Below are 24,029 nucleotides of genomic sequence, written 5' to 3'. Positions count from 1 at the left end.
TTTTAAAAAGGCAAACCCAAAAATATTCTGAATATAAGAAATATTAAATATAAACACACAAATTAAATATAAACATTAAATATAAACACACAAATAGATTTAAAGGGAAAGGAAAGGATAAAGGTACTCCTGGGCTGCCGGGAACTGGGTGCAGCACTGTAATCCCAGCAACTCTGGAGGCGAGACAGGGGAATTGCTGAATTCCAGGCCAAGCGAGGCAACTTAGAGACCCTGTGTCAAAATTTAAAAATTAAAAGAAAGGGCTGGGATGTAGTTCAGTGATTTCGGAAAAAAGTTACCTCTGGGCAACTTCTGAATCACTACTGACTCAAAACCATATTGTCAAATGGGCAGACACACAAACAACATGAAAAAGCAACTTCACTGAAAAAAATCACTTAAAGCTGGGCGCAGTGGCACATGCTTCTAATGCCAGTGGCTTGAGAGGCTGAGGCAGGAGGATCCTGAGTTAAAAGCAACCTCTTCAAAAGCAAGGTGCTAAGCAACTCAGTAAGACCCTGTTTCTAAATAAAATACAAAATAAGGCTGTGGATGTGGCTCACTGGTTGAGTGCTCCTGAATTTAATCCCTGGTACCAGAACAAACAAATGAACAAACAAACAAGAAAAACACCTCAAACAAACTAACAGAATTCAATAAAAGAATCCATCAAAAAAATAGTGGAAGAGATGAGAGAAGGAGTTTAGAATGTTCAGAGTCAAAATGATCTGTGAGGGAAAAGATGATGTAAGGGAGAAAATATAGGAAGCAAAAGATTACTTGAATAGAGAGAGAGAGATTGGGGGTGGGGGGGGGCAACCAAGCAGAAATCCTCAAAATGAAGGAATCAATAAACTATATTAAAAATTTATGGAAAGGCATCATCAGCACACCAAATGAATTGTGAGCAAGAGTTTCAGGCAACGAAAACACAAAGTTGACCATGAAGGAAAGGTGTTAATAGACCATGAACAGAAATTCTAATAAATATGATATTTAAGATTTATTGGGATATATGAAGGCCTGAAGATATAGACCAAAGGAATGCATAATCTTTTCAATGAAATAATATCTGAAAATTTCTAAAACCTTAAGGATGAAATGGAAAATCAAACACAGGAAGCTTACAGGACACCAAATGTACAAAATCACAACAGACCCACACCAAGACACATTATTATGAAAATGCACAGCACACAGAATAAGGGCAGAACTTTAAAGGTTGCCAGAAAAAAAAATGACAGGTTACTTTTAGAGGCAAAACCAATCTGATCTCAGCTGTCTTCTAACCCAGTTAGGAGGTCATGGATTAACATATACCTATCTCTGCAAGAAAATGAACGTCAACCAAGAATATTATAACCCAAAATATCAAGACTCAGAACTGACAATGAAATTAAAACCTTCCATGGTAAACAAAAGTTAAAATAATTCACAAATAGAAAGGCTTCACTACAGAACACTCTTAGCAAAATATTTCATGATGAAGAAATGAAAAATAAAAGAGAAAACCGGCAAAGGGAGGAACTACACTAGAAGAATAGCCAATCAAAGGAGAAACTAATTCAAATAAAAACCAGAAATAAAATGACAGGGAATAAAAACCATTTTTCAATAATAACATTGAATGTAAATGGCCTGAACTCATCAATCAAAAGACATAGACTGGCAGACTGAATTAAAAAACAAGACCCAACAATGTGCTGTTTCCTAGAGACTACTCACCTCACAGACAAAGACATACACAGACTGACACGGATGTTGTAAACAAACAGAGGTTTCTGTCTTCATATCAGATAAAGTGGGTTTCAAATCAAAATTAAATTAATCAGAAGGGACAAAGAAGGCCATTTCATATTGCTGAAGGGAACTATACACCAACAAGATGTAACAATAGTGAATATTTATGCCCCAAACAATGGAGAATCTACGTACGTCAAACAAACTCTTCTCAATTTCAAAACCAAATAGACCACAACACAATAATACTGGGTGACTTTAACATACTTCTCATCGTTGGATAGATCCTTCAAACAAAAACTGACTAAAGAAGCTATAGAACTAAAAACCACAACTAATAATTTAGACTCAACAGACATATATAGAATATTTCATCCATCAATGACTGAATACATTTTCTTCTCAGCCGCACACAGATTCTTCTCTAAAATAGATCATATCTTAGGCCACAAAGCAACTCTTAGGTAATAAAAAAAAATGGAGATAATACCTTGCATTTTATATGATCATAATGGAATGAAACTAGAAATCAACAATAAAATAAAAAATAGAAGCTACTCTAACACCTGGAGACTAAATAATATGCTATTGAGTGACCAATGTATACCAGAAGAAATCAGAAATGAAATCAAAAAATTAAAATACTTAGAGGCAGATGAGAATAGCAAAAAACATCAAAATCTCTGGGACACTGTGAATGCAGTTATAAGAGGAAAGTTCCTTGCATTGAGTTCACTCATTAAACGAGTAGAAAATCACCACATAAGTAACCTAACATTACATCTCAAAGCTCTAGAAAAAGAGGAACAAATCAACACCCAAAGCAGTAGAAGATGGGAAATAATTATAATCAGAGCTGAAATCAAAAGAACTTGAAACAAAACAAACAGAGCAATTTAAAAAAACTGACCAAAGAAAGAGTTGGTTGGTTGAAAAAATAAATAAAATTGACAAATCCTTAGCCAGGTTAACAAGGAGAAAGAGAGTGTAATCTCAAATTTCTAAAATGTGTGATGAAAACGTAAATACCACAACAGACACCATTGAAATGCCGACATTCATCAAAAACTACTCTGAAAATCTATACTCAAATGAAATAGAAAATCATGAAGATAATCAACAAATTTTGAGAGACCTATATCCTACCCAAATTGAATCAGGGGGATATAGAAAATTTAAACAGATCAATTTCAAACGGTGAAATTGAAAACACTATCAGAAGCTTACCAACAAAGAAAACCTCAGGACCAGACAGATTCTCAGCCATGTTCTACCAGACCTTCAAAGAACTAACACCAATCTTCCTCAAATTATTCCATGAAATGGAAAAAGAGGCATCCTTCCAAACTTGTTCTACAATGCTGGTATCACTCTGATACCAAAACCAGACAAAGACACATCAAAGAAAGAAAAGTTAAATCACATATAAAAACATATTAAAAAGTCAGGTCACTATGGTCAAGTGGGGTTCATTCCAGGGATTCAAGGCTGGAAATTAATGAATATAATTTATCACATCAATAGACTTAATTTCCATCAACAAATGGAAATTAATGAATATAATTTATCACATCAATAGACTTAAAGAAAAGAATCATATAAGTATCTCAAAAGATGCAGAAAACTCATTTGACAAAATTCAGCACCATTCATGCTCAAAATACTAAAAAAATAAGGATAGTATAAACATACCTCAACATCATAAAAGCTATATATGTTAAACCCATGGCCACCATCATTCCAAGTTAAAAAAAATAAAAATAAAAAGCATTCCCTCTAAAAACTGGAACATGACAGGGATGCCCTGTAGCATTTCTACTCAATATAGTCCTTGAATCCCTAGCCAGAGCAATTAGACAAAGAAAGTAACTAAAGGGATACAAACAGGAAAGAAGAAGAACTCAAACTATCCCTATTTGCCCATGACATGATTCTATATTTAGAAGACTCAAAAAAATCCACCAGAAATCGACTAGAATTCATAAATGAATTCAGTGAAGTAGGAGGATATAAAATTAACAACCATAAATGAATTGCATTCCTATACACCAATGATGAATCAGCTCTAAGAGAAACCAGGCAAATGGTACCATTCATAATAGCTTCAAAAACAACAACAACAACAAAAACCTGGGTAATCAGTCTATCAAAAGAGATGAAAGATCTCTTTGATGAAGATTATAGAACAGTAAGAAAGAGACTGAAAAAGACCTTAGAAGATAGAAAGATCTCCCATGTTCTTGGATAGGCAGAAGTAATATTGTCAAGGTGGCCATACTACCAAAAGTGCAATCCAGATTTAATGCAATTCCTATTAAAATTCTAATGACATTCTTCATAGAAACAGAAAAAACAGTCATGAAATTCATCTGGAAAAATTAGAGGTCCAGAATAGACAAAGCAATTCTTATCGAGAAAAGTGAAGCAGGAGGCATCACAATACCAGACTTTTAATTATACTACAAAGCTACAGTAACAAAAACAGTGTGGTATTGACACTCAGACAGACATGAAGACCAATGGAAAAAAAAAAAGAAGACACAGAATCATACCCAGATAAATAAAGTAATCTCATACTAGTCAAAGATGCCATAAACTTATTTTGGAGAAAAGATAGCCTCTTCGACAAATGGAGCTGGGAAAACTGGAAATCCTTATATAGTAGAATAAAATTGAACCTCTATCTCACCTTACACAAAACTCAACTCAAAGTGGACTAAGGACCTAAGACCAAAGACTGTGCCTACTTGAATAAAAGGTGGGCCCAACTCTCTACCATGTCCTCTTAGGAACTGACATCCTCAATAAGACTCCTAAAGCACAAGAAGTAAAATCTATAATCAATAAATGGAACAGTATTAAACTAAAAAGCTTCTTTACTACTAAGGAAAAATCAAGAATGTAAAGAAAGAACCTACAGAATGGGAGAAAATCTTTTCCACAAGTACTTCAGATAGAGCATTAATCTCCAGGATATAAAAAGAACTCAAAAAACTTAACACCAAAACCAACCAAACAAACAAACCAATCACTAAATGGGCAAAGGAACTGAACAGGCACTTCACAGAAGAAACAATAAGAACTGTCAAAAATATATAAAAATAATGTGCAACATCTCTAGCAATTAAGAGAAATAAAAATCAAAATTATACTGAATTTCACTTCAACCCAGTTAGAATGGCAATTATCAAGAATACAAGTAATGATAAATGTTGGTAAGAATGTGGGAAAAAAGGTTCACTTATACATTGCTAGTAGGACTGCAAATTGGTACAACCATTCTGGAAAGAAGTATGGAGATTCCTCAAAAATCTTGGAATGGAACCACTATTTGACCCAGTTATCCTACTCCTTTTTTTATACCCAAAGGACTTAAAATCAGCACACTATAGTGACATGGCCACTTCAAGTTTATAGTAGCTCAATTCACAAGAGTCAAGCTAAGAAGACAACCTAGTTGCCTACAGCAGATAAACTGGATTAAGCAAATGTGGTATATATATATACACAATGGAATATTACTCATCCATAAAGAAGAATTAAATTATGGCATTTGCTGGTAAATGGATGGAATTGGAGAATATCATGCTAAGTAAAATAAGCCAATCTCCAAACACCAAAGGCAGAACATTGTCTCTGATATGTGGATGCTAACCCACAACAAGGGAGGGGAAATTAGAAGTTCACTGGATTAGCCAAAGGGGAATCAAGGGAAGGGAGGGGTGGAATAGAAAAGACAACAGAATGAATTGGACATATCTTTTTTATCCTTAAATATGAATATGCAATCAATGTAACTTCACATCATACACAACCACAATAACAGGATCCTAACTGGAACAAGTTATACTTATTCTATGTATGTATAATATGTTAAAATATACTCTACTCTCATGTATATCTATAAAGAACACATTTTAAAAACTGGACAAAAAATACAAACAATAACAATGCTGAAGAAGATGTGGATAAAAAGGACCATTTTTACGCTTTGGTGGGATTATAAATGAGAACATCCACTATGAAAATCGGTATGGAGGTTCCTCAAAAGACTAGGCATGGAACCACCATATGACCCAGACATATCACTCTTCTGTATTTATCCTAAAAAATTAAAGTCATCATACTATAGGGATCCATGTATGAACACCCATGTTTACAGCAGCACAATTCACAATAGCCTAACTATAGATAAGAAAAAAGTGGTTTACCCACACACGAGAGTTTTATTTAGCTATAAAGAAAAATGAAATCGTGTCATTTGTAGGAAAATGGATGGTACTAGAGACCACTATGTTAAGCAAAATAAGCCAAAGGTTATATGTTTTCTTTCAAATGTGAAAGCTAGAGAGGAAAAGAAAGATGGGGGGGAAGGCTGAAATTTCACGAAAATCAAAGGGAGATTAGTAGGAAAGGCAAATAGGAGGAAGGGGAGAAGAAAGTGTGCTGGGGGAAATATATTAGTCAAATTATATTTTTATATTGTGTGTATGTACAAATACTAAACAACAAATTCCATCATTATGTACAATTATAATGCACCAATAAAGAATGTAGAAAAAATTAAGGTGAAATACTTTCTCAATATACAAAAGTTTTAAAAATCTCTTTGTTTTATAAGATTTGTAAAAAAAAAAAAAAAGTCTTTCAGGCAGAAGGAAATAATATAGAAATACAAACTGAAACAAAAAAATCATGAGCACCAGAAATGATAATTAAATGGGCAAACACAAAAAGATTTTGAAAATTTAAATCTCTTAAAAGATAGAGTTCTGATTTCTACTAAGATGGAAAAGGCACACATCAACCCATAGCTCGCATTAAATATAGCTATAAAAACTAGGACAAAATGCATAAAGCAACTGAGAACTCTGAAAGGCAAAAGCAGCTGCAGTGGGGAAGACAAAAATTCAAAGTACCCTAAACCAGTGGTGAAATACTCAGTGTTTCCCAGTTAAGATTCAACACACCACAACCCCAGAAGTAGGCACCAGACTGCAAACACAGGAAGTACAGGAGCAGCTCTCTTGTTCTAGCTTGAACAAAGGGAAAGGGATATCCTAAAGCTCAGATAGAATACAAAAGTCCCCAACATTTTTCAAAATTTCTTTATTTCTTTTCCTAAATCCTATACAATCCTGTGGTAGTGGGAGAAGAGCAGCTGATAATGGGAACCCACAGGAGTCAAAACTGGGAGAGAAGAAGCTTCCTTTTTGTCCAGAGGAGATATGGTATCAAGAAGACAGGGCCAAATCCCATTTTTCTCTCTAATTTCTGGCCACTTGGCTCCAAGTATTCAAACAGCGCCAAGTAATTAAAGTCCCAGCTTTCTGACCAGATGAGGAAAGAAAGGAGTTCCAGGAAACTAGAAAATACTAGGAGATAGTGAAGACAACAAAATTCAAGAAAGTGACCCCATAAAGCAATTCTTTATTACTTCAACTCACAGTCCAATATGCACACACATGAATCTGATCCTTTCTGGCATCTCAGAAGACTTTGGAAACTAAATTAATAGATTATACTCTAGGTCCCAGAATAGTCAAGGGGTGGTGTGCATGGTCAAAGTTAAGAAGTTTAACAGATACCATAATGCCTGTAAACCCTAAAATATTTATTATCCGGTAATTTAGAGAAGATATTTGCTGATTCTTGTTTTAATAAGTCTCCCCTCTGCAGTAGGAGTTTGAGTCAACAAGAGAAACTGGAGTCTACAAAGGAAAGAAAGGGAAGAGGTGTAGGAAAAATATTTGAGGAAATAATGGCTGAAAACTTATAAATTTTACAAATATTATGGAGTCAACATGTAGGACCCCCCTCATTATCTAGCTCTGGTTATCTCTTCCAAGTCTTCTTGCTTCATTCTTTGTCGTGAATTTTGAACATTAGAAATCCATGTTGAATTACATCTATTTCCCTGAGCTTCTCCTATATTTTTACTCCTGTCCTAACTATTCCCTGCCCAAAACCCTCTGTATGGGTTTTGTTTAACTAATTACTTCTTTCCTCAACATATAACATTTTCTGGTAATCACTTTCTTAGTCTCCCAAGACTGACATATGTCCTTGCAGTTATTCTTACAGTAACCTATGATTATTCCTGATGTATTACTTATTTATCAGCTCCAGTTGCCTCTCACTTTCCATCCTTCCCACTAAACACCAGCCACCTTAAGAACAGGAACTATGTCTTAACCATTATCGTATCCCTACTGCTTAAGAGTGTGTGGCATGTATAGGTATTCAATAAAGAACTGCTGAATAGGGCTGGGGTTGTAGCTCAGTAGTAGAGCACTTGCCTAGCATGTGTGAGGCACTGGGTAAGATTCCCAGTACCATATAAAAAATAAACAAAATAAAGGTATTGTGTCCATCTTCTATTAAAAAAAAGAGGAACTGTTGAATAAAGAAACAAAAAAAATGCTATCAAGTCTTTGGGGTTTTCTCCAATGTGAGAAAGACTTTGGCAAAAATTGCCCATTAATTTTTTTCCCTTAAAATTAGGCTTGTCCATGCCCTTTTAGAATATAAGAACCACAAGTGCACCTATGTTTCTGTTTTGTGCATTGGTGTATCTCTGGTGCCCAGGACAATGTAAAAAAAGAGTGGGTACTCAGGAATTATTGCTGGATAAATGAATCATTAAATCAGACCTTTTCAATATCTCTGATAAGTTCTCAAGGGACCTTCCTGAGATTTTACCAAAGTTCACTACTCTAGAGTACTATTAATTTTTCCCAGTAATAGATTAATCTAACATGGTGTAAAGGGCTAAAGTAACATCATTAGTTCTCTTTCACACTATATACTTTTGTATAAAAATCCTTATTATTCTTTTTTTAAAATCCTTATTATTCTTAACACTGGATTGTTTTTTACATTCTTCACATTGCACTAAGAGAGGGAGATACTTCTCTAAGAGGAGAACAAACCAGAATGCTTCCAGCCTCTCTCAATCCCTCTAAGTGCTGGTTCCTTCAGATAGCCATTCTACAAAAATTTATATTTATGTGAATGATAAACCAAAATAGGTCATTAATTTGTTCATACATACTTTCAGTTGCAGAGAAAGATGTATCCAGTGTTAATTCATCCAGGGGAATCACAAGTTGACCTCCCACCTCCCACTTCTTGCGATCAGATGAAACTGGTTTTTCTTTTTCACACTCTTTGGTATCTTCATGAACAATGATCTCACAAATATCAGACTGATGCTGCTTTCCTTTTTCATCTTCTTCTTGAGCTTTAAGATTTTCATTCAACCTACGTAGTATTTCTCGTTTACTCTGAAACAATTATGTTTTTATGCAAATATTATTAAGTAAAATCTTTTAAAATTCATTTTTAAGCATTTTTTTAAGATGGACACAATACCTTTATTTTTATTTATTTATTTTTATGTAGTGCTGAGGATCAAACCCAGTGCCTCAAATACACTAGGCAGGTGCTCTAACACTGACACAGCCTCGGCCCCTTAAGTAAAATTTTAACGTGTATATTATTAAGTAAAATGATTGACAGAGAAACTCCGAAAACAGCACTTACTGAAATAGCATTGTTGTTCTCTTGCATTTCTTCTGAAGTTTCCTGGGTATCAGTTAAATTTATGTCCTTTAAACACAGACAGATATAGAATAAAAAATAATGTTATCCTAAAAGTCTGCCTTAAAAATATTATTTTTGGTTTTCATCAAATTGCTCCTTTTAACTTCTTTTTTCCTGAAAAATGTTAATACAGCATCCTTCATTATCAGCAAAGGTAAATATTTAAATATTATCAACTAATAGGCTAACTATAGAATAGAAAGGCCAATTCTCAATTATTTGTAATATCTTCAGTTTACTTCTCACATATTTATATTTTCTTCATCTTTGGCAAGTCATTTTTGGTCATTAAAGTCAATGGTAGAAATAAAAAAAATTAATTCACATATTTTAGAAATTAAAGGTAGAGAAAAATCTGATAGACAAAATAATTGAAGATAGACTTATTTTAAAATCATCTTTTTGTTACACACACACGCACACACACTTTGGTTAAAATACAGCATTAAACACAAGTGAGAACTGGCTTTCTTCCCTAAGAGGGTAATAAGAATGAGTTCTGAGTCCTTTGTATTATTAATAATATAAATATTGACTTATGATTAACATAATGAAATCATTCTAGATCACCTAGAATTTTTTTTAAAAATGTTATTTTTTATAGCTTTATTTTACTTGTTTATATTTACGTGGTGCTGAGGATCAAACTCAGTGCCTCAAGCATCCTAGGCAAGTGCTCTAAAACTGCATTAGAGCCCCAGCCCCTAGAATTTAAAAATATAAGAAAAGGAGAACTCATAGTAATTAAGTTATGAAAGCAAAGATATCTGGAAGATATCTTTCACTAAGAACAATTTTCAAAGTTTTAAACAAGCAATGTTAATCAATTTATTATCTTAAGAATAATCATTTTAGTTACATGGATCACCTCACACTTTGTAATATTCGAAAAAAATATAAAACAATGCAGTGGTCAGTTTTAAAGTAACATGTAAATGAGATAAGGAACATTTTACCCAGTAAAGTAGTCAGGAATTAGCAGTCATTACAATCAGAGAGAGCTAAACAGCTACTTGAGATATGAGACTGGGTACCAGGAAGGAAACCACACAGTGATAGCTAAAGTTGAAGTGAACAATGTAGCACATGCAAATTGTTAACAGAAAGAAGAAGAGACAAAACCTACTTGAAGAACAATAGTTTCTTATATGAAGGTCTGGAGAGTGGTCAAGAAACAGATTTTTCTACTCAGTCTTATTTTCAATACAAGCACAAAGGCTGTAAAAAAATTAGTGTACTAATCAAAAACCTTGGAAGTCTGCAAAAACTTTTGAAACTCAAAAAATAAGACATTGACATTAATTACTAGGAAAGAAGCAAATGAGGTTAACGTGTTATATGATTCAGTAATTTTTTTCCTTCCATCAAAATGTTGAAATCTAGACAGAAACTCTACATTATAAGCCTGTTTCTCTTAAGCCCAGAACAGAACCTTCTTATGTTAGATCAATACATATGCCTAAGTTCAAATTTTTACTTGTCCATATATCTTTGCTTCACTATCTGTATAGCATGTAGATTCAGAAGTAGAAGGCAACAGGAATAATTGATGAATTAAGTATAATTACACTGAATTCTCTATCATTTGTTATATAACAACATTTTAAATAAATATAAACATGTGTTGGACTTGTGAACATTTGTTAATCACGAGGGGCTGGGATATAAAAATATTTGTTGCACTGTTTTCAGTACATTCCTATATACATTTTATTTGTTCAATATTCAAAGTAGGTAAAAAGAGAATTATCCTCAGTATATGTGAGGGATGGGTTCTAAGACCTTCCTATCCATACAGATACCAAAACCCATAGATGTCAAGCACCTTATACAAAATGGTTGAGTATTTGCACATAACCTACACACATCTTCCATATACTTTAAATCATCTCTAGATTACTTATAATTCCTAATACAGAGTGAATGCTATGATTTACTTTAAATCACCTCTAGATTACTTATTATACCCAATAGAATGTAAATGCTTAATAGTTGCCATATATATATATATATATATATATGTGTGTGTGTGTGTCTATATATATATATAGACAAGAGTAAGTTTGAACATGTTCAATGTAAATATAATCATCACAGACCTAACCACACAGTACATGTCAGCAACAACATAACACTCATTTTTTAAAAAGTATTTTTGATTGGTGGTTGGATGAGTCTGTAGATGTGAAACCCTTGGAAACAGAGGGCTGACTGTATTGCTTAATTACCATGTAGTCTTAGATATAAAAGTCTATGAGCAGAAAGGTTCTAATATTCATAGTAAACCAAAAAAATCCTAAGTAATCTTTTCTCTAGAAAAAAAGGGGGAACATTGTGAAATTACTGTGATTTTGTTAGATTTAATTTCCTTTTAAATAATCTTTGGACTCTAAGGAGTATCAAATTTTAGGAAACTTACCATACCCACTTCTTTCAAAGCTGAAGTCACAGAAATAACTGATTTCATCTGATGCTTTGAGGGAGAGCCACCTGTTTCATGCTGTCCCAAAGGTGGAGAAACATCAGAACTCTTTATTCCTTTAGCCACCAACTATAAAAAAAGAATTTAATAAAATACATGAGGAATTTTATATTTGCACAAAAAATTTAAAAACTACAAGATCAATGTTTATTCACTCTCTATATACAAGTAGCTTTCTCTTTACTACATTGTTTATTTATTTATTTTTTTTTAAATTTTAATATTTATTTTTTAGTTATCGGCGGACACAACATCTTTGTATGTGGTGCTGAGGATCGAACCCGGGCCGCACGCATGCCAGGTAAGCGCGCTACCGCTTGAGCCACATCCCAGCCCCTACATTGTTTATTAAGCAAGGCAAATGACAGGTACTAGGGATAAACAGTGAGAAGAGAGAGAAACTTCTAGCCTCATACGTGAACATAGTCATGCATCCTAACTTGCTTCCACTGAATTATCAATGTTTCACAAAATGTTCTTAAAAAGTAGGCTGCTATAATACTTACTTTTAGTCCTTCACTTTAATTTTAATTCATTACAACATTTGGTGGGAAGAAAACTATTTTATTTATTAATTGTATACCTCAAAAAGAAATGCTTCTGCAACTTCTGCAAGTTTTGGTAAAAGCTCCTTAAAGATTAAACACGAATGACCCAACATAAGACCGCTTATTACAAAAAATGTCAACATAAATAAGAATGGAAGGAGTGACAGTTGCATATGGTAAGCTCTGCTTCACTGAAAATATTGTTATATTCATATATATGTTTGTTTTTCTCTTACCATTGAAACTTTGAACAATATGAAGTAAGATTCTGAACATTACTAAAGTAAGACGAAATGACATTTGCAGGTATGCTAATAGTAACATGGCAGGAAGTCTGTTCTCTATTTCTATTCTTCCTCAAATTAGTAAATAAGACTTTCTGAAAAGTATACATTTCAAACACAATATTTATTGAACATCTTCTAAGAATAAAGTAGTAATATCATTCCATTATTTAGGCTTCTAGATTTTCTTTTTTTTTTTATCTAGATTTTCTTTTTATATTCAAAATATTTTGTTTAAAAACAGAAATAGAAATGTTGCTTTAATCTCACAGCTCAACATTATTGAAAAGGTATACTGCTTTTTAAGATGTGAAAATAAAAACTTTTAAATATCTAGAGCTTACACAACCAAGTATGCTCATCTTAAAAATTATATTAAAATATTTTGAAACTTTATTTATGAAGTTTTATAGGTGGATATACACGGAAAGGTTTCAAAAGTTCTGAAGGGGAAAAAACCTCCAAAGTTGTTCTCAATGCTAGCAGCATTTTTAGAATACACTAAAAGTTATTTCTAAAATTAAAACTCATTTCTAAGAAAAACTGGGCAGATACTTACAATAGAATCATTAATTAAGAAGGCTTTAATAATATATTTGTTATAGTTTGGATATGAGGTGCCCCTCAAAAGTTCCTGTGTTAATGCAGAAATGTTCAGAGGTGACATGACTGGATTGTAAGAGCTGAAATCTGATTAATTCATACGAGTTTGAATGGACTTACAGGGTGCAACTTTATAGGCAGGTGTAATGTAGCTGGAGGATATGGCTCATTGGGGGCATGCCCTTGGAGGGGTACATGTTTACTGCAATCTGACCCATTCCCCTGCTTCTTCCTCTCTCTGCTTCCTGGTTGCCATGCCTGGAGAAGTTTCTCTATACCACACTCTTCCTCCATGAAGTCTCACCTAGGCTTAGAGCAATAAACTTGGCTAACCATGAACTAACCCTCAAGAAATGTGAGTTTTCCTTGCTCCAAGTTTTTCTGGTATGGTATTTTGATCACAGTGATGCAAAACTAACACAATACTGTTGTTCTGAACATTAGCATCATTTTAGAACCTAAATTGCATTATATCAATTCTCTTAAGGATTTGGATTTTTGGGGAGTGCGCTGGGGCACCGGGGCGGGGGGTGAACTCAGGGGCCCTCGAACATTGAGCCACATCCCCAGCCCTGTTTTGTATTTTTTATTTAGAGACATGGTCTCCTGAGTTGCTTAGTGCCTTGCTTTTGCTGAGGCTGGCTTTGAACTCTAGATCTTCCTGCCTCAGCTTCCTGAGCCTCTGGGATTACAGGCATGTACTATCTGCTTTGCTGCATTATATCAATTCTCTTAAAGAAATTATTTCTGCTATATCAATACATGAATTTGATGTGGATTTTTAGGAGAAAAATTCACAATATTTCATAAAATTAATTTACCAGTACATTAAAAGATGTGTTAAGTACTTGTAGTGCCAAAGATAATTCTAGAGAACCAATATACAAAATGAGTAAGATGCAGTGTTTTCTCTCACAGGATTATAAATCAGAAGAGAAAGAGGAATATATACATTAACCAGAGAAATAAAAGTAAGGAGATGTGTATCAAATATATGAGGTAAAAAAAAACAAAGAACTAAGCATGTTAAAGCCAAGAGCAGGGTTAATAAGAGTAGCCTTCACAGAGTTGCCAATGTTTGAACAGACATTCTTTCAAGAAGGCTATCAAGTTCTCAGAAAATGATATACAATCAATCAACAAATATATGAAAAAATGTTCATCACAGCTAGCAATTAGAGAAATGCAAATCAAAACCATTCTAAGATTTCATCTCACTCCAGTCAGAATGGCAGCTATTAGTGTTGGCGAGGATGTGGGGAAAAAGGTACACTCATATACTGCTGATGGGACTGCAAATTGGTGCAGCCAATATGGACAGCAGTATGGAGATTTCTTGGAAAATTGGGAGTGGAACCACCATTTGACCCAGCATACTACAGGGACACAGCCACATCAATGTTTATAGCAGCACAATTCACAATAGCTGAACTATGGAACCAACATAGATCCCCTTCAATAGATGAATGGATAAAAAAATGTGGCAATATACACAATGGAATATTACTCAGCATTAAGAGAATAAAGTCATGGCATTTGCAGGTAAATGGATGGAGTTAGAGAAGATAATGTTAAGTGAAGTTGGCCAATCCCAAATAACCAAATGCCGAACATTTTCTTTGATACTGAGGCTGATTCATAGTGGGATAGGGAGGGAGCATGGAAAGAATAGACGAACTCTAGATAGGGCAGAGGGGTGGAAGGGGAAGGTAAGGGGCATGAATTATAAATGATGGTAAAATGTGATGATCATTATTATCCAAAGTACATGTATGAAGACAGGAATTGGTGTGAATATACTTTGTATACAACTAGAGACATGAAAAATTGTGCTCTATATGTGTAATAAAGGATTATAATACATTCCACTGTCATATATAAATTAAAAAAAGAAGACCAACAAGCAGTTGAAGTAGTATACTTCTATACTCAAGTTCCCCAATTCTCATTTAACAGTCATGCAATTTTTCATTATTTCGTGTCTTCTTTAAGCCTCAAATTTTTTGCTCTCTAAAATGAGAATGCTATACCCACTGTCTCCTGGTTGTAAGGATTAAATAAAACAATTTTTGTAAAGCACACAGTGGTGGATCTGATAAATGGTAGTAATTACTTATTTAGTTTGTATTAAATTAGGTATTTGACTTAAACAGCAAAAGTCTGGTTTTAGTCTCTGATGAAATGAATTAACTTGCAGAAAGCAAATTTCTGATCTTTAGAACGCAGAATAAAACAAAAACTCTCCCATCTGTGAATGATCAGAATTTAAAGTGTAGGCATTGCATAAAGACATTTTAGGACACAGAAACCCAAAAGCCAAATACTTCACATTATAAACTGAAAGAAAAATAACATTTAAAATTATCAAAAAAGTAATTTAATTAAATGAATGTTTAAACAGGAAAAATAATACAGATGTAGACAAATTCACTAAAGTAGGAATAGCACCAACTTCTCTAATCAACCTACAATTTTCATTCACATTCATATAGGTTATTGTATTTTATTATTTTTTTTATTTTTTTATTGATTTTATTTTTTTAAAAATATGACAGTGGAATGTATTACAATTCTTATTACACATATAGAGCACAATTTTTCATATCTCTGTATATAAAGTATGTTCACACCAATTCATGTCTTCATACATGTACTTTGGATAATGATGTTCATCACATTCCACCATCATTGCTAACCCCCTGCCCCCTCCCTTCCCCTCCCACCCCTCTGCCCTATCTAGAGTTCATCTATTCCTCCCACGCTCCCCCTCCCTACCCCATCATGGGTCAGTCACCTTATATCAGAGAAAACATTCGGCATTTGTTTTTTTGGGATCAGCTAACTTCACTTAGCACTATTTTCTCCAACGCCATCCATTTACCTCCAAATGCCATGATTTTATTCTCTTTTATTTCTGAGTAATATTCCATTGTGTATTTATGCCACATTTTTTTAATCCATTCATCAACTGAGGGGCATCTAGGTTAGTTCCACAGTTTAGCTATTATGTACTGTGCTGCTATAAACATTGATGTGGCTATGTCCCTAATATAGGTTATTTTAAACATCATTCTAAAATTACTGGGCAAACCATCTATAAAAGAAACATTAAGAAATGCTTAAGAAAAAGAAATCACCCATACATCTACTACTCCAACTAATTATACTTCAGTTATACATATTCCTTAAATTTTTTCTTTTAGGCTAGAGATGTGGCTCAGTGGTAGAATGTTTGTTTAGCATGATAAAGACCGTGGATTTGATCTACAAAACTGCAAAAAAAAATTTTTGTTCTTATAGACACACATAATTCTTATACAACTTAAATAAGGCATTAGCACAACTCTCTGAAATTGTCGGCTTATAGCCTAAAAAGAATTTTAAAAACCTCTAGGGAATACTTAGCAGATTTTATTCTAATTTAAAGAATAGCATAAATCACATAAGGGGATTAAAAATCCTTTATCTAGACCTTATATTCTTAAGTGAGCTATAAAATATACTGAGTAGAGGTAGTTCCGCATTAATCTCAATCTTAAGAGAAACCCAACATGGCAAAGACAAAAATCTACTTCTTCTTTTTCTTTTTATTATTACTATTATTAAAAATGGTATAAATACAAACCAAAGATAATCAGATTTGGTACAAGTTGTGGTTTCTATTTAATTTTCTTCACACTATCATTGTACCCACAGAAACACACCTTGAGGCAGGGAGATCTCATATTCAAAGCCAGCCTCAGCTAAAGTGAGGTGCTAAGCATCTCAGTGAGACCCTGTCTCTAAATAAAATAAAAATAGAGCTGAGGATGTGGCTCAATTGTAGAGAACCCCTGAGTTCAATACCCGCCCCCATTTTTTTTTAAATGAAGAAAATGATCACATATTACCATTAAAATTTTACATTTTTTTTTATTAAAAGCTATCTGGTTTCCATATATATGCTAACAACTAGTATACAGTCTGTGATCCAAGGTATCTGGTCCAATGTGTAAGACCAATTTATTGGTACTTTATAATTTTGGTTGACTTCCAGCAGCTTTCAACAAATGCTTATCCTCTATTCATCAAATTTATCTGGGTCAACTCAGCTGAACAGATGAGAAGAACCTGAACTAAGGGGCACAGAAATTCAGACATGAACTCTAAACCAGAAAGCAGCAATAAACAGGTCATTCTACTACTAAAATTACTTAGTAACAAAACTTGGTCAGCTCTTGAAAATTTAAAGGTAGTTCAAGACATGGTGACCTCATCCTAAGCCAAGGTCATCCACATCACCAACTTATTAGAACTTGGGCCTTCTGTGTAAATAGCATGGATATTTCATTTATAACCACAACCTGAAGGCTGTTCAGTATCAACCAAATCTTGAGACAGAAGACACACTGTTAATTGTCAAAGAAAAAAATATTAAACATTCATTTAGAAGGTTGATCAAGCATGAAAAAATTTGAACATTATATTAACTAAACTAGCAAAACAAAACAGTTTCACACAAGATAAAAACATAACTGAAAAAAGAACTATTTTTTTTTATAAAACCAACCACACAGCTAAATCTATATGCATTTCCCTGGAAGCAGTGTTTCAAAACTCATTTTTAAATATAACAACTTGTAAAAGGAATAAAATATTGACCTGAATGTTTCACAAATCAGGTTTTACTGGGGATTCAACCAGGTGCACTTAAACACTGACTCACTTCTGAACCCTTTTAATTTTGAGACAGGGTCTCATTAAGTTCCTGAGGCTGTTCTTGAACTCATGATCCTCCTGCCTCAGCCTCCTAGGACTTACATCAGTTTTTTTCTTTTTTAATATTTATTTTTTAGTTGTAGTTGGACATAATATCTTTATTTATTTATTTTTATGTGGTGTTGAGGATCGAACCCAGGGCCTTGCATGTGCTAGGTGAGCGCTCTATGGCTGAGCCACAACCCCAGGCCTTTATCAAGTTTTTAAAAATGTTTTAGATGCTTTTTCATTTCCTACCAGTTTTACCACAGGTTCATAAATTTAAGACATTTCCACATTATTTATATCTACAAAAGGATTTTAATTATCACTGTAAAACTGTTTCTATTTCATGTGTCAGTTTTACGATGTGCTGAAAATTAACCACCAGTGCCACCAAATGGCAAAACGTAAAATTTCACCAAAATGTGGGGCCAGGTTACATGATACTACAAGTTTACTTACTCTTGAAGCACAGAACAATAAATACTATTTCATCTTTATATGCTGACTTATTTAAGTATTTAATAATGTATGTTAAAAATATTAATATGGCCTGATTTCATATTTTGAATTTATAATAATTTCACACATAGTTTTATATAGCCTAAAACTGTCATAGCCAAATTTTATCAAATTGAAATTTTATGTCTCAAACCCTCTGTGAAGATCCAATTCAGGTTGAATATTCCAAATCTGAAAATTCAAAATCCAGTTAAAAAAAAAATTCACACCTGACTTCATGGGATGGGTTGTAGTCAAATATACAACATTATTAAAAAATATTGTACTAAATTACATCAGGTATAAGGTGTATGTGAAATATAAATGAATTTTGTGTTTATACTTGAATCCCACCCTAAGATGTCTCATTATACATATGCAAATATTCTAAAATCCCCTAAAATTTGAAATCTGAAATCCTTCTTGTCTCAAGTATTTTGGATAAAGGATACTTAACCTATAGTATAAAAGTATTTTTAAGTGAACAATTTTTCTGAATTAATATTGCTATAATACTTATATAAGAATATTTAAGAACAATTCAAAGTAGACCTAAGTGGGAAAGTATGTCCACCACAAAGGAATCCTTAGAGAGAATGCAAAGCCTTAAAAATAGGACAAAAAGAACTAGAAATGAAATACTCAAGAAAGAGGTATATGCAATTAGAAACGAACTTATCATATTCAAAATAGTCTCCGACCTAAAACCAAAATAGGATTTCCCTGATTCTACTTTTCACTGAATTTTAATTTCAAAATACATTGCTGCTTGTTTGTTTTGTTTGTTTATTTTGCCAGGGATTGAACTCAGGAGCCTTGCACATGCTAGTCTACTGTTCTACCACTGCACTGCTACCCTTCAAAAAACCTGAATCTATCTTCCTTAATTGTACTACTAATAATATGAGCATACATGAAAGGCAACACTAAGCCAGGCATAGTGGCACACACCTGTAATCCCAGCAGCTCTGGAGGCTGAGGCAGGAGGATGGCAAGTTTCTTCAACTTAGCAAGGCCCTAAGCAACTCAGCAAGATCTTGTTTCAAAATTTAAAAAAAAAGTAAAGAGCTAGTGATGTGGCTCAGTGGTTTATGTGACCATGGGTTCATTCCCTGGTACTAAATAAATAAATAAATAAAATTTAAAGGCAGAGAAAAGTGTCAAATGGCATATGAGGGAATCTCTATTAGATTATTAGAAGACTTCTCAGAAGAAACTTTTTAGACTGAAGAACAAAACTGACAGTCAAAAATACTATCGGCAAAGTTAACCTACAGAAATGAAGTAAAAGTCTTTCCTAGACAAGCAAAACTTGAATGAATTCATCATTACTAGGCTTTCCTTACAAGAGTTTTAAGGAAGTTCTTCAACCAGAAACCACAAGTCAATAATTACTAACATAAAAACATATGTATAAAACTCACTGGTAGAGGTAAATTCACAGTCAAATTAAAAATACTCCATTACCAGGCTGGGGTTGTGGCTCAGAGGTAGAGTGCTTGCCTAGCATGTGTGAGGCACTGGGTTTGATCCTCAGCACCACATAAAAATAAAATAATGGTATTGAGTTCACCAATAACTAAAAAATAAATGTTTTTTAAAAAACTCCATTACAATAATGATAGTGTGTAAAATAGTTATTAAATCTATAAGATGCTTTATGTAAGCCTCTTGATAATCACAATGTAAAAAACTATAGCAGATATACAAATAAGAAAGAGAAAGGAGCCAATGCATAGTATTATAGAAAATCACCAAATTTCAAAGGTAGATAAGAATAAAGAAAGGATTTCCAAAAAAAAACACCTTAAAAATACTAGGACTAAGTTCTTATTTAGCAATAATAACCGTGAACATAAATGGATTAAACTCTATAATTCAAGGACAAGGAGTGGAAGAATGAATTAAAAAAAAAAAAAAAAAAGATCCAACTATATGCTGCCAAAAAGTAACTTACCTGAGCTTTAAGAACAATGACTGAAAGTAAAAAAATAGAAGATAGTCCATGCAAACAGTAACTAAAAGACAGGAGGGGTGGTTATACTTAGATAAATTAGACTTCAAGTCAAGATGGACATTAGACAAGGCTATTGTTTAACAATAAAAGGATCAATTCATCAAAAGGACATAACAATTGTAAAAATATATAAATGTGTATGTGTGTGTGTGTGTATCCCCAACACTAGAGCAACTATACATACAAAGCAAATATTAATGGACATAAGGGGAGATATAGATAGTAATACAATACTAGGGCACATCAATACCCCACTTTCATTCAGACAAGAAAAGATTTTACACCATTTTTCAGTGCCTAGATAACAAAAAATTTCAAGGGTTTTTCTCTTGTACTGTATAATAAGTATATAAATGTTCTTGAATGTTGGATGGGTGTAATGGGGCCAGTGCAGTCTTTAACTAGTACAGAACCTTGGCTCCAAATGGTCATTTGAGAACACTGAATTAATGCCACTGCACAGTTGCCCAATAAAAATATATATAATAAAGAATGTAAAGTGCTTTTTCAAAGCTGAATCAGTGGTTGACATAATTTGAAAAAAAGGTATATGCATTTGTTGAAATATAACTCTAAGAGTGCTTCCAGAGGTGACCCTACTCCCTCATAATCACTACTATCACCATGTGTGCAACTTACGTTCCTGTTGCTTAGGGAAAGTTCATTTTTGTGAGGAAAATCATCAGAGTACAGACTTTGAAACAGAGGCTCTAAGTTTAAGTGAAATAGTGATTCTTTCTGATGTATTTGAATCCTTTGATATTAAATAGACATATCTCTGGTAGTACATTATCACCCAGAAACAGCTGATATAGGGAGCATGGTTGCAAACTGAACTCAGGATGTTTCTCTTTAAGTGAATTAGAATGATGGCAAGACAAAGGATAAGAGTATTCTGAGGTAGCCAGGAAGGAGGAGGCTGCCCATCCTGGAAGAAGCCTTATAGGCAATAAATGGGAAGTCTGAAGAATGGTACAAAGATATAAATAGAAATAAAATAAGCAAAAAAGTTAAATAAAGAAGAAACTCACCATATTCAAAATATAGTTTCTGACCTAAAGAAGGAACAGAGTTCCACAGATATGTTGCCTGAATTGATGCTATGAAATATGCAAATTTGGCCCTATGCTATAATAACTTAGATGAAAAAGAAGGTATAGAGATATATTTATATACTTATTATACAGTATAAGATGCAGAACTACAATTTAGGGATACTGATGGAAGTGTTGAGCACAAATTAGAACAAGAAGGTAAAGAAATGAAGCAGTAAACCCAACAGATTATGAACATGGCTAAATGAACACATGTATGTTTACCCTTACACAGTGGTTATAATATTGTTGAATGAGCAGGAAAATGAGAAGTTTAACAAGGAAGCCTGTTTGGTGAGTTGCTCTTTAGAAAACTATTATACAAGACACACTTAAAACCACATTTAAATGTGTGTGGGCAATGTTTCTTCCTACCAAGAGCAGATTTTAGGAAAGAAATATAAGTTCATGCAGCATAACTTTTGAGTCATTCCAGTGAGTGCATGACTGGAGAAAAGGAAACAACTCCCTTTGACAAACTGGCCAAACCAATATGCCACAAGCCAATCACAGAATGAACTAAGACCCAGTGATTCATTCTACTTTGAGGGAGTACAGGTAACACAGTAAATCGAGTAGAGTATACAGGCCTGCTGCCAAAACAGGGCCTGGGCATGCACAATGATGAAGTAGATATGAAGTGGATGATTCAGTCTCCAAGACTACGGGGTATCACATAAGCAAAGCCATGTGGGCTATTATCTAATACTTTGATTCACACCACAATCATTATGCTAAAGAGTTCACATTTTTAAAATAAAATTGAACTGCACTGAGTATAAGCGCATCATATTTAAATGGATAAAGTGATATCTCAATCCCTTTCATGGGTTATATAGAATGCAAAAGTGCCTTATTAAAGACTAAACTAAAATCTATAAAGGGGAGTTGGGTACCATGGTGCACAATTTATAACACCAGCTATCTGTAAGCTTGAGGCAGGAGGATCGCAAGTTTGAGGCCAGCTTGGTCAACTTAGCAAGACCCTGACTCAAAAAAAAAAATTAAAAATTAAAAAAAGGACTGGGGGCGTGGCTCACTGAAAAAACACTCCTACTATCACAAAAACAACAAACGAACAAAAACTACAAGGGGCACTGGCCCTCAAAGTTTGCAATTGTGATATTGTAGCCGAATAAAAGGATGATAGCAGTAGGCTTATCATGAGGAAAAAGCTAACACACACACACACGCACACACAGAGTTTTACACTGATTGGTCTTAGTTATAGTCCTTGTCCACTTATTAACAAGGGCTGGGATGTTTCTGTTTCTTGTGCTTAACACATAATTCCAAGAGAATTAAAGCAGATTGTTTTCAACTGCTATATGTCACCAGAAGTGGATTCACAATTACCTTCTACATCAGGTTAAGTTCAAAAGGGATTTGGATATCAGGAGTAATTGCTGCTGACTGTGAAGAGAAATTATTTCTACTTTTGACAAATTTGGTTGCTATAACTTTCTCTTTGGAAAAAAGAGACAAATCATCACATTTATTATTTCATACTAATGCCCTATTCATATTATATCTGAAATAGGGGGAAGGAAAAATGAGGAGCACGACTAAAAACACTTTTCTAACAGCATGAGAATCTTTAAGTCAGGTAAAATTATGGTAAATGGGCAAGGAATAATCACTAGTAACTCTTAAGGAAAATGGGACCCTTGTTGCATTATTCAAGTATCATTCATGCCAAGTCTAAAGCTAAGGAAAGAAAAGTGGGAATAAGTTGAAAGGGAGTTCTCCACTGTTGGTTTATTAAAATCAAAGAGAAAATACAACTAGTAGAGGGTGGAGAACTCAGAACGGTCATCACCTAAAATTACTTTGAATAGGAATAAAAGAATGGATTGAAAAATTATTTGTCAACTTCTGAAACGGAAATGAGGAAAAACACTCCATTCACAATATCCTCAAAAAAAAATAAAATACTTGGGAATCAACCTAACAAAAGAGGTGAAGGACTTATACAATGAAAACTACAGAACCCTCAAGAGAGAAATAGAAGAAGATCTTAGAAGATGGAAAAACATACCCTGTTCATGGATAGGCAGAACTAACATCATCAAAATGGCGATATTACCAAAAGTTCTCTATAGGTTTAATGCAATGCCAATCAAAATCCCAACGGCATTTCTTGTAGAAATAGAGAAAGCAATCATGAAATTCATATGGAAAAATAAAAGACCCAGAATAGCAAAAACAATGCTAAGCAGGAAGTGTGAATCAGGCAGTATAGCGATTCCAGACTTCAAACTATACTACAGAGCAATAGTAACAAAAACAGCATGGTACTGGTACCAAAACAGGAGGGTGGACCAATGGTACAGAATAGAGGACACAGAGACTAATCCACAAAGCTACAGCTATCTTATATTTGATAAAGGAGCTAAAAGCATGCAATGGAGGAAG

At 33.7% G+C, this 24,029-nt stretch overlaps 1 protein-coding gene across 11 annotated transcripts in view; it reads right to left on the bottom strand.

Moving 5' to 3' along the window:
- Window positions 1-24,029, bottom strand: part of Nek1 (NIMA related kinase 1) — a 175,592-nt gene that overhangs the window by 60,459 nt on the left and 91,104 nt on the right. For 10 of the 11 annotated variants that reach the window (XM_046447807.1, XM_046447809.2, XM_058580364.1 and 7 more), the window contains 3 exons: window positions 11,765-11,896; window positions 9,286-9,351; window positions 8,795-9,026 (listed from right to left, as the gene is read on the bottom strand). In XM_046447807.1, coding sequence (XP_046303763.1) covers window positions 8,795-9,026; window positions 9,286-9,351; window positions 11,765-11,896 — 430 coding nt within the window. Of the gene's footprint in view, window positions 1-8,794; window positions 9,027-9,285; window positions 9,352-10,471; window positions 10,564-11,764; window positions 11,897-24,029 lie in introns of those variants that run through there. The other variant, XR_009227055.1, reaches the window with a different exon arrangement.

The sequence above is a fragment of the Marmota monax genome, unplaced genomic scaffold (genome assembly GCF_021218885.2).
Source record: "Marmota monax isolate L192 unplaced genomic scaffold, Marmota_monax_Labrador192_F-V1.1 WCK01_AAM20220418_F8-fsc00040, whole genome shotgun sequence".
In the NCBI taxonomy this organism is placed as follows: domain Eukaryota; kingdom Metazoa; phylum Chordata; class Mammalia; order Rodentia; family Sciuridae; genus Marmota; species Marmota monax.
This window is presented reverse-complemented; position numbering and strand designations above follow the sequence as displayed.